We start from the raw sequence: 12352 nt of genomic DNA on the forward strand, positions 1-12352 counted from the left end.
TCATCAGCAGTGCGAATCTTACAAATATCTGTGAAAACTAGAGCACTTAACCCTCCGTTTGGTCACCGGCGGCTGATAAACAGTGTGGTCAACTCCCACTCATGCAGGATATCGTGCCAGTGCTGACGGTTACGTACAATACTTCTCCTTGCCGCCTATACTGGCTTCATTTACAGGACAAAATCCCGATTGGACTTCCCAAACCCCATAGTAATATAAACAGACTACAAGTGTCACAGAAGGAGAAAAATTCACTAGTTGCATGAATCTTCAACAGGAACACCAGAGAGCCAGTCCCTAAATAAGCTTAAAACAGCCAGGTGATCCTCTTGAAACTTTCAAGGGCGCATTTCGTCTGATCTCCCGCTACCTTACTGAGAGTGAAGCTGTCAGAAAATATCATGACACGGCCCGAAGTGGCTAATGTTTGTTCCTCATAAAAATCTTATTTGCAGTGATGAGTTTTTGGTGGTTTGGATTCGATTGAAAGGCATCATAACCTGTCTGTTTACGCAAGCCCATCCTTTGCGATGCGTGCAGAGGCTGAGTTGCCTAACCAGAAACGAATTACGCGGCACTTCTAGCTGAATTCATCAGCAACTTTTTGTTTACATAGTACGCTGGACACATTTCAAAATACCATGTGCAATGTCAGTAGGACATTGGCCGAGGGCTATTAAAAAGTTTGAAAAAAATTACGGACATTCCAGGCGGGTAGAATGAAATCATGATAAGCAAACAGCTATTTTTACACAAAATCGCACCTAATTCCAGCTTCCCAGTTGGGCAAACCGATTGGCAGCAGTGAGATGGTCCAAGTGGTCAGAGCACGAATTTATTAACCCGGAAGGTCCATGGTTTGAACCCGGCCTCTGCCTCTTGAATTCCCCTGTTTAGGCTTGGGCAACCTGGCAGTATCCTAGCCCTCGTGCTTCCCTCGGGTAGCATGGGAGCTGAGAGGTTTGACTTTTTCTTAGTCTGAATCATATATTCGGTCCTTCCACTCGTGCTTCCCTCGGGTAGCATGGCAGCTGAGAGGTTTGACTTTTTTCAGTCTGAATCATATATTCGATCCTTCCATCTGATTAGTAAAAAGGATCCCAACTCGCCTCTACTACATAGTAGCGAAGTCATTTGAAATGTTTGCAATACAACATGGCAGTAACGCCTACAACCAAACAAGGATAACACACCTGTTCATTAGTCGTAGTCTATATTCGGTCGGTCAGATTGTTTTACATTTTCCTCGTGAGTGACTACAGCATTAGCGGCTCGGGTGGATTTGGATTCCACGATATATGAATAAACGAGTTGCGCTCTATGATCCACAGTGTGCACCCGACAATCATGTGCTACACTGATGGTATCTAGGATCATTTTTATGCAGTTGTCACGTCTGTGTGAAAGTTGGTTCACTGAACTCACGCATCATTCGCCTCTTTGACTCGTAGCACTGACCCCGAAACGCGGCAACACACAACATCCCTTTCACGTCAGGTAAAAACATGCGAAACTGCGACAAGCGCCGTGTTGGTATGTTAGCTCAACTCCCACTAGCTTTCTACTGTCCCCCGTTTGAATCTGTTTCCATTCAGCTATGCGTCAACTTGGGCTAACTGAGGCTCCGACCTTTGATGTTCAACACAGTAAACAACGTGACATTGTATGAATGGGACAGGAAAACACGCATTTCTTTTGTTGTAGACTGGAAGCGCGCTAGTTTCCATGCCTAAGGGTGAGTCAACAGTACCAGTCCACTTTCAGTGACAGTATTACAGGGACGAAAAATAACAGATCCACCAAAGAGACAGACATTTGATTAACACTGTTAATTTGTCCAAGTTAATAAAAATAATTTTTTTCAAAATTGGTCAATTAATTTAACGTCCCACTGAAATCCTTCGATTTGAAGTATGAGGTTCATACGACCAAATGGCAACTACGTGTAAAGCTCTTGTTCTAACTTCCAGCAGGCTAGCTTCCAGAATCCTCAAAGTCCCCAAAAACCAGCCGGTATCGACCTTACCTTTTGGTACCTGCAGTTCTTTATATCATCGACAGTTCTATCGTAACAGGTGAGGGGTGAGAGTGCCAAGCTACTAAGTAATTTCATTTGTTGGAGGCGACTCTCCAAATCGGTGTGAAGTGAATAAATGCACCAGTAACAGCTTTCTTTATTGTACCATAAAACCGTGTTTGCACTTGCGGCGAATTCTCAAGTGCCCTCTGTCCACTGGGATTGATTGTATAAACCGAAGCGTGTGGTCAGCTTTAAGTCAGTTTGTTGTCAGTTTGACTCAGATGGGGAGAAACTGAACTAACCTTGCCATCACTGTATTTCCGTACTGTCCATATGAGTGCTTTCGAAACCGTTTCGTTTTGAAGTAACTGCTGACTTGTAATAGAAAATCTTCAGAACTTTTGATTACGCTTCAGATAAGTGAAGCTAATTGGAATTTCCTCTCTTTCTCTCTTCAGGGGGATTTAAATCAAATTGTGCCTCAAAAACTGCACCAAATTGAGTGTTCTAATTTTCAACAAAAGCTCCCAAAGTCGAACTAAGGGTGGTCTTTTTTATGAGGATCGATTACTTTGAAACTTCATCGTTTCAAGAGGGGATGAAGACACTGAATTAATACCAGTTGGACCAAGCCCTGTCTGAACCTGCAAATCTGAACTTTTGAACTGATTTTTTACTGTGTTGTTGAGTGAAGACCTAACCATAATGCATTTCCGTTTCACCACGTCTGTCCGTAAAGGAATGGGATGATAAAATTTGAAATGCAACGAGAATTTCTTGGAATCTATTGTATTTATTGACCTAGGAATCATAAAATGTGTGAAGACCACTAGAACTGTTAGTTGGTACTGTTGCAACATCTCATAGATGCGCTACTTCAGTCGCACAAAGGAATTTCGTACATTTTGAGGCCTCTACTGCTGCTATTCATGTCAGCAAACAATCATTGTACGTCGACGGCAGACTACTATCACAAGTTATACTGATTTCCAACTGTGCAAATTGGACTGCGTTTTTTAAGTCTCTCACTTGGCCTCGGGTAAATATCATTTAGAACGGGTTCCAATTCACAGCTAATTTATGTCGCCCATTGTGTCGCTAAGCCCCTCGTACTGAACTCACACAGAGTTTGTTCTTTGAACTATGACATTAATCGATTGTGTCCAGTTGACTCCTTTTTTGAGAGTAAAGAACCACTAGCTACTAAATACGCCGATGCCTTCATTAGGTGTATTCAGAAGCAAACACAGTACCCACTCTATTTTATGACCTCCGAGTCACCAGTTACTTTTATCGTATAAGAGAGATAGCCGTATTACTGGGATAGAAGCCCTCCATTTCTGAATACCACGCAAAGCCACGTCGTCTCTTGAAAATGAGAGGTGTTACTGGAAGGGCTGTGAGGAAGTACTATTCTGCAAATGGGTTTGGTGTTCTCAACCACCCTCATAGGCCAGGGCTATTTCCCGTTCCTAGTTTACAAACTTGCTTTCACTCAAAGCCCGCCTACAGAGTAGGCTACACATAAAAAACCAGTGGGGTTCCGACTACCCTTTTAACCGTTATTCGGTATTAGACTACGTCTGTCAGAAAGGATCCATGAACTAGTTAAAGATGGATAACACGGCAGTGTTTCGTTCCCAGCACATCAGAACCGACGGAGTTTGCGATAGCTCAGAGTTAAGGTGGAATAAGTTCATGGATCTTTCATAAAGGAAACTACTCACAAGGTTGCTGAAAACTCTTCGACAGCCCACGACCGAAGAGAGAGTTTTCAGCAACCTTGTGAGTAGTTTCCTTTATGAAAGATCCATGAACTTATTCCACCTTAACTCTGAGCTATCGCAAACTCCGTCGGTTCTGATGTGCTGGGAACGAAACACTGCCGTGTTATCCATCTTTAACTAAAGCTTGTCGGTGACTGTCTTTTGGGCAGTGGGTCGGTTACAAGTGGAATGCGTATGCAGTTCTCCGTAGTCAAATTCAACATGTTCAACTGCCTCATTTGACCTGGCCTCAAACCGTTTCACAAGAGAATTCTAATGAGGATTTAGTGCCAATCATTCTGACCTTACCATCTTTGATCAGGTGGTCGCGATTTGCTTGGCTTTAGACCATCTATCTTATCATATCAGCGGCGATTGTACTGATCACAAGACGATAGAGAAAAAGAGTTCATCTGTTAGCTTTTGTTCTGTAAATCTGAATTTAATAATGTAGCCGGACTTTTCCGGAAAACAAAGTCCGTTTTCAAGAAGACCGAAGAACTGACAAAACGATCGACACGTGATGCAGCCAAACTTACGAGAATTGGGTTAACTTTTTCCTTAGAAATATTGTATTTTTGGTTTATTAATTCAGGTAATCATCCGTTCCATGTACACGAAAGAAAAAACTGAATGCCATGGAGACCTATATCGGATTATGACATCTTATCCCAATACGCTGCGTCCTGAAATTCAGCCGTCCAAACTCCTTCTGACAGTTTCAAAGCAAAACATCTTCCGTTGAGTCTTCCATGAATTTTTGCTCTTTACTCTGCGCAGCATAAATCTTCATAGTTTTCCAATGGTTGTGAGCTCCGAAAATCTCCAGTCAGCTCCAGTAATCCAAGCAAGTTATGTGTCGAAAGTATTTACTTCAGTGCTGCGGGGCTTGAAACAAGTGGGTCGCAGCTCGGTTTTCGATTTACAGAAGATCCGACTCATTGCATTTCTTGATTAAAATCTGTCCTACAGCTACCGGTGCCACTGCGGCTAGGACAAAAACAAGGTCAAACGGATCGTGTCGAAGATCGAACAACGCAGATTACTCATGGTTACTGGCAACCGCTCATCACACCGTCTTGTGATGTATCTGTTGGTTCGCTCAAAGTTCTTTCTGTAGTAGTAACTAGAGCCTCTCCCATCCGATGTCCCTTAAACATAGGGCCATGGGTTCTCCGAAAAATGGTCCCAAAGGGTCCTCCACAAAAATGTTTGTAAACGGGTAACTTGTCACTGATTAGTAAATCAGCCAGGTAAATCAGTTACTTCTTACAGGTTCCAAAATGTAACTTTGGGCGGCAACTAAAGTCTGTGGATGTGTAACACTCTGATGTAAAATGTGGCACGAGTGATCGTGCTTCGTCCACCTAATGAACTTCAATCACGGTAAAAAACAACCGGTGCATTGGGTTTTTAGTCAGTTAAGTCCTTATTTCAAAAGATGAATTTAACAAAAATTGATCTGTATCCCCAAGGAAGAACATCTGGAAGGAAAGACTTTCGCATCGTTCTGCATACACTTGTACTTTGAGTGATCGCTTTTGCTTTAGGTATAAAAATTGTAAAAAGACGCGTTTGTGTCTACGCTACACTTATTTTCACCTTTATCTGAGTTTCTGTATATTCCATCATCCCCGTGACGTCCAGTTCGCCTCCTATTTGAATAAACGGCAACCCTAAGCATGCCCCTGTTTTGTGCTCTCGCGCGTTTGTCTTCTCCATTCACGCTCATGTCAGTCGAATCCATTCTAGAGCATTTCTGGATGCATACTAGTAACTACCTGTGAACCTTCGTCAACTGTAGGACCGTTTCATCCTCTGGGAAACGCTCTATAAAAAAACTCTGCCGAACTGGTTCAACTGTCCTGAATTCGAAGTGTACTATTGCTTACTTGCGACTTTGGATATTTGGAGACGTTTCTTAAGTTCCCCACACCATGTCTTATCAACGTTCCGTATAGACGCCATTCGTAAGTATATTATACAGTATTGTTGAGACTACAAACAACAGAACAGATCAGTCCAGTTACAGATCTTGTTCCTCTAATTGGCGCTCTTGAACGCAACGACCATAAGATTACATTTCATCTTGCAAACAAGTACAGATTTCAGAAACACTGTCCGAAAGATTCTCTTCAGTTCAATGTACTAAAACAGATCTTCCCCATTCTTATGTTTGATTGTTTGTTTGTTGTGTGTTGTGGTTTTCTATTTATATGTTGGTCTTTTGGTTTTCGGTTTTATCGTTGTCGTTATTGTTGTTGTTGTTGTTGTCTTTGGTGTTGTTGTTGTTTGTTGGATGGTCCATGTTCACAGTGTAGACAAGTCCACGTGGAATTTCTGCGCAGCTGTCAAACGTCATAGTCAAGTTGTTGTTGCTGGTGTTGTTTTTGTTGTCGGGCGTAAAAAAGATAGAGAAAAGAGGAGATGGCAACAAGCTTCCGCAGTGTCATGGCGGTCATTGTGACAAGCTCAAATGCGGGTTTAATTTTATGGAATGTAAATGAAGCCAGCAAAACACAGTCGCTCTGTACGCAACCACAAGCATCTGAATCCTCAAGCTGTGGGGCGCTCACGCTAGGACATCAGAGGAAAATACCGACATTTTGTGTGTAATTCTGTGGCTATTTCCTACACCGCATCACACCTATCGAATTGCGGAAAGTCATGATAAGCGCCCAAAAAAGTTGACTGTTTTGTTTCCTGTCCAATGAGTAACTTGATAGATCAGCGTCAAAACCAGTGCTTAGTTCCGGAACAATGGTCTGTATTCATTTTGTCCAACACAAAAACAAAAAAAACAGGCGATCTATATTCAAATTTGTGAGGAGTACTTTTGAAACTGGAGAGGTCACAGGGTAAGGTAGTCTTGTGTACTTTCTGCCAAACCAAGTGAACTAGTCAAGAAATACACCTGCTGAAGGAGCCTGACGAATCTGCGGACGGTAAAATTGGTCCGCCCATGGTTACAGGAGAAAGGAAGGACAATCAGACAACCATAAATGGTCCATCCAGTTCCTGAAGCGGATTTATTGTAAGTATGCTGCGGAAATGTCGTTAAAACTTCTAGCACTACACTGCTTTTCCGCAATACCGCCGATTGCCAGTCGTTAGCTTATTGTAGCAATCTGAACACTTAACCATTCATTCACCAGCGGTTCTTAAGTCCTGTGGTTAACTCGCAATCAGATAGGAAGGACGCCACTCACCATTCACAGCTGGTCACGTTACTCGAGTAGTCTGTCAGTATTGACCACGTGATGTAGGTTCCGTGAGTGAAGGATGAATGGCGCTACATCCTGTCAGTGCCAGTTTATCAGAATGCTGATAATCCGCTCGTGTTCAAACCACTAGTGAAAGGAAGAAGGTTCGAACATCCTCATCCTCAAAGGGTTGCGGCCACGGGATCTTCATCCTTATCCTGGTCACGGCACCAAATAAAAGGGAGAAGGCCTTCGCTGCGGAGCTATTTATTAGAAAATGTCAACTGACCGGTTACAGACTGTTGGACAGGGAAGCAAAACTCTCATTTGCATCTTATTCATACTACTCGCATGCCTCCCGATCAGTAATATCACCGTTACACTAGCAGGGAGGTTGAGGGTTCGAAACTCCCTACAATTTCGTGTGACGCGCACCGTTGAAGATTCCCAATAAGGATGAAACAGGTATATGGCGCTTATCAGCCTTTCAGCACAGACTAGCTTCATTTTCAGGACATAATCTAAAGTAAACATATTGTCTTAGTGTGAAATATAATTCAGTTCCCTTAGTTTGATGGGTTCATCGTAGTGCCATTTCTAGTGTTTCTTTACGGAGCTAGTCGGATTTCGCTGCTTTTACAATGGTTATCTTGTTCAAGATCTTGTGAAACTAAGATAAGTACAAAGTAGCAAAGTTTTCAATAGCTTTGATCTTTGGGATCATAAATTTCTCTTGTTCTATACTGCTGGGTGTGATTTAGCTGCAAAGATTTCACAGTACTAACATAATTCTTGAGATCCTAAGTAGTCTATTCCATTCTACGAACCTTTTCAAGCGTTCTTCAAAGTCTTCAACTCCGGTAATGCGTTTTTTTTATTTGACGTCGCTGTTTGAGCTACTGAATGCGTAAATCCTTCACTGGTCCACAAACCACTCTGGGAATCCGCAACTACATCTCTCAAGAAAGCTTGACGTGAATAGATAACAACAAACAGAAACGAAAAGCAAGAATGTGCGTTAGTGCTACAAAACAAAGCTTTCCATAATCACAGAAAATCCGCGACCAAAATTTTGCAGTCTGTTGAAAAATTGCGCTCTTTGATCAGCCGCATTCAGCTGTACTTTCAAAGTCAAATTTAATCACGCAATTCCTGAATATTTTAACACCCCTCACTCAAATATTTTGAGTTGAAAATGAAATGTATCAAAACTATACGGCTACCTAGGTGGTTTGTTAGAAAAGATTCCGTAATTTTCCACCCAGGTTTCCTCACCCAATATGGCACGCCCCATAGAACAGTAAATTTGTTAAGAAGAACAATGAAGAGCTGAACTCAGCTAATGAGACATTTCTGTGGACAGATGGTATCATGAATCGTGGATGGTTGATCCGTATTCAAGCCCGCCCATGAACTGACTCGAAAAGGATGTGAAGTATGTGCCCCAAGGGAGATTTCCTCCAATGTCTCATAACACGAAAGATTTGGGAGTGGGAATTCTAATCACTTGGTCATAGGACGAGCGAGGGTGAACCAGCCAATGCACGCTCGTGAGTTAGCCCGAATAGATTATGAGCCCTCACCACTGATCGAATGGTGGTTCCGTTCCGTTGGTCATGTGACCAAATACTATACGCTAGAAAGATAAATCGCTAACACAGCTGTTCAGAGGAGATGGGCGTTATATCAGAAAATACATTTAGTTCGTTGAGGAAAATTACGGAAAACTGACCGGTATCTGGACATTCCGGTCCAAGAAAAATCAACAGGATTTCTGCTACCAATGGAGCCGCTTATTAAACTTTTCGAGAGTAAGACCGATGTATGCCTTACGGACTCCTAAAGAGAGAAAGCACCTTCCCTGTCATATAACTTATGCGAAGATCCCGAAGTTTTAAAATGTATAAAAACAAGCAGAAAGTTCATGAAATCTGCTTGTATGGTCAACAAGTTGAAAGGGGTAGCGGCAAACCTTTGGGTCAATCATTTTTCTATGACGAAACACGAAGGAGGACAAATATGGTCAGTCCACCGATCTAGTCGATTCAGGGTCTTAGATGCAAAGCTAATTGACCGACGTTTTCAATATGAAAAGCAAGCAAGAATGTGCCCGGTGCGAGACATAAAGGGTGGACTGTAAACGACAAATTTCCGAAGCTAAATTTCTTTTTGTCACGCTCATAAACTATTTTAAATCTGACGACGAAATCGGATGCTAACTTTGATTGCACAGTACTCGAAGAGGTAAGGATAAACTCTCAGTAGAACAGGTGGTACATCACCTGTTAACATCAGGTGCACCAGTGTTCCAACCGGTTAGTTATTACTACTGTTATTAGTATCCTCTTGACTTGTTAGGTCAGATATTAGCGATTCAGCTGGGATTTGGGTGAACCTCAGATTAACAACAACTTAATTAGTGAATGAGCGTATTCACAACTGTTACTAGTTCATTTCATTGACTGCTCGTTTCCTCCTCATGTTAGAAGGCTCTCTTTTGATGTGCATTTTCACTTCACATATCAGTGACCTTCGGATTTTATGTTACAGCCTGCTTAGTTATGCTATTTATGAAATAGTTTTTACCACTTCGGGCGAACTACAGACATCGAGGTCCGAATGTCCATAACTGACTCAACCACAGCCGATTTGTCCACTGGTCGAAATATTGGGTATTCAGCTAACCGAATTCGCTTAGCCTGATTAGTCTAGTCATGGAGGATTCAAAGATAAGGCTCGACTGACGGTTCAACGGTTCTCAGCTAGTCCAAGCGATTCCAGACATCTGTTCATCGACAGGACAAATATATACAGTCACTTTGGGTGATTCAGATTCACGATTTAAGCCGTGAAATAAAGCGTTCATTATGCTACGGCTATCAGATTAAATTACGCGGAAATGATCTCAAGAAAAGTTTGGAGTGAGGCATACCACTGCCATTCATCAAATATCAGCTCAGCTAAGCACCTGTAGGTCTTTGCACTGCATGTATCCGTAACAGGATATTCATTTGCGTCTCATATTAACACCATCTCAATATCCAACTACGCGTTTATTTCCAACTGCGTTGGAGTGAGACGGCATTCAGGTTAGGAATAATATTGATAGAAATCCAGCGATTACAGTTAACCGATAAGTTCCAGAGAAAGCACAACGAAAAACCAGGTTGTGTTTTGAGTTGTATTACGCTGTTTACAACTGTGGACATTACTTAAATAGTACAAATAAAGTCCTCCCTCTGGAGAGGCCGTTTCAGGGACTCAGCCACAAGTTGTCCTTTCTGCAAGATTGTCTGATCAACAAGGGGATTTACTACTGAAGGGCGCCAAGGAGGAACAACCGAAATCGACTTATTCTACATAGTAGCCTTAGTTGAACGTAGTTACTTGAGGAAGGGATCATTGCATCTTGGAATACTTCAAAGTCGCCCGTAACATGAGTGTCATCAGGATGAGAAGTGGGTATAAACTTCATGGAACCCATAGCGATATCAAATCAACTGAAAAAGATCAGCGAATGAGTTGACTTTGCCAAGCTAACTGTGGACTCCTCCTTAATTATGAGCACCTTCAGAAAAATGCCACCTTCCGGGCTTCCCATGGATGATCTCAGTACACGGTAACCAGAATCCCGATTGCATCCGCCCGGTTAACGATCTAGTGCTGTTCGTGTTACTACCGATGCGGGACCTACTAGTTTTTCTTTTGTTAACCAAGGCAGCAAATCAGAGGATGTCTCGTCTGTTGTGGCCGCCTAGATTTTGGACATCTAACTCGAACACATTCGTATCAGTTGTCTTAATCCTTTTCAACCCAGTGGTCGTAATCTACCTCTATACTTCTGACCAGCGCAGCGTCTGTGCAATTTCCAGTGCCTAGCCAAATTCTGAATGCCATTTCATAATCTTCTTACATACCCATGTTCGACTGGATTGGAAGAAATAAGCTTCACCTTGACTGACCAACCTTGTTATATGGAATTCTGTCCCTTGTAAGGAACAGTTCTTCCTCTAATCTTCTTGCCTGTAGTCGATGAGTTGTCAAATAGGGGTTTGTTTCCCCCGAAACGGACAGGTCATTTTCCAATACTTTAGCATTTGATAAAGCGTCATAAAATTGAAATGCGCACGTAACCTGTTCGGAAATCTATCTGTGCAAGCAAAAACCATCTTCAGATTGGAGTGTGTGAATGTGACAAAAATAACGGGCTTGAAATATTCGAGAGATAAGTGGAATCAGCTTGTCTTTGTTTCTGGTAGGGAATCGGGTAATAAGACATTAAGTAGGAGCTGAAAGAAGTATAAAAAACTATATTCACCCTGCTGAAGATACCAGTGACCTAGTCTCATCTATATAGACCTACGTGACTAACTGCCTAATGACTTACAGGTCATGGAGAAGGTCGTGCCGCATAATATATTTCATGGACTTTTGTTCTGACCCGTTACAGTGCATATGTAAAAGATCAAATGGCTCTAGTTTGTACAGCGATTCCGAGGAAGTTTACCGATAAATGTAAGTGATAAGTCTAACTGCACTGTCTAACTTTTTTTCTTAGTTTTGTCATTTTCATCCATGTAGATAGTCAAGCCCTGTCCAATGGGCGTCGGTCTGTCAATTAACCTTCATTCCTCTACCGGTCACTTGTTCAAAAAACCCGGAATCTAATTGTCTGTTCTCTCTCACGCGTTAGAAGTTCAGCAGCCGGGCTTCTAGATTCATCTACTGAGTCGAATTCCAATGGTACGCACTTTTCTTGTCCTCTTCAGTTTCCACCTGCCTGCAAAGCTTCCCGGAGCTCTCCTGCTACATAGACTACAGCTTCATCTGTCTATAGCCATATGTATCTTGATGTATGTAATTCCTGTACATTGTGTTGGACCACTAATGTTGGATAATTTTTCTCGAAGGGTAGGAAGCCATCCTTCTCTACTTAAAAACCACAACAGTTTGAAAGTCCACATAGTTTTACCTTCCTATTTGTCTATGTTTATGCCTATAAGCGCTTCCTATCAAACACGCGTCTTTTTTCTGAGTATGCCCAACGAGGGCTTCCGCAAATATAGCCTCACTTAAAGCTTTACTCTGTCGGCTTTCATTCACTGCGAAGCCTAGAAGCGTGACAAGAAACACATCCTGAATTGTATTTCTCGCATTATTCCATCTAAGTGTTCGTCCTCGAATTTTCAGGCCGCTGAATATTTTGAGGAAATTTAATGGCCATTTTATCTCATAAATTAATCATCCGCACACGGGTCTTACAGTATTGGGTTTAGCCATATATACTGGATTCGGTTATGCGTTGGTGATTGCCCGACATCATTTCAAGTCGACTAAAACCTGAGAATTATATATATATATAT

At 42.1% G+C, this 12352-nt stretch overlaps 1 protein-coding gene across 1 annotated transcript in view; it reads right to left on the reverse strand.

Annotated features, from left to right (window-relative positions):
* T265_07552 (hypothetical protein) overlaps window positions 1–5754 on the reverse strand; it is a gene marked incomplete at both ends in the record, with an annotated part of 40262 nt that extends 34508 nt beyond the window's left edge. Inside the window, one exon of the mRNA XM_009173102.1 lies at window positions 5679–5754. Coding sequence (XP_009171366.1) covers window positions 5679–5754 — 76 coding nt within the window. The remainder of the gene's footprint in view (window positions 1–5678) is intronic.
* Between the last annotated feature and the right edge of the window lie 6598 nt (window positions 5755–12352).

This window comes from Opisthorchis viverrini (genome assembly GCF_000715545.1).
Source record: "Opisthorchis viverrini unplaced genomic scaffold opera_v5_174, whole genome shotgun sequence".
In the NCBI taxonomy this organism is placed as follows: domain Eukaryota; kingdom Metazoa; phylum Platyhelminthes; class Trematoda; order Opisthorchiida; family Opisthorchiidae; genus Opisthorchis; species Opisthorchis viverrini.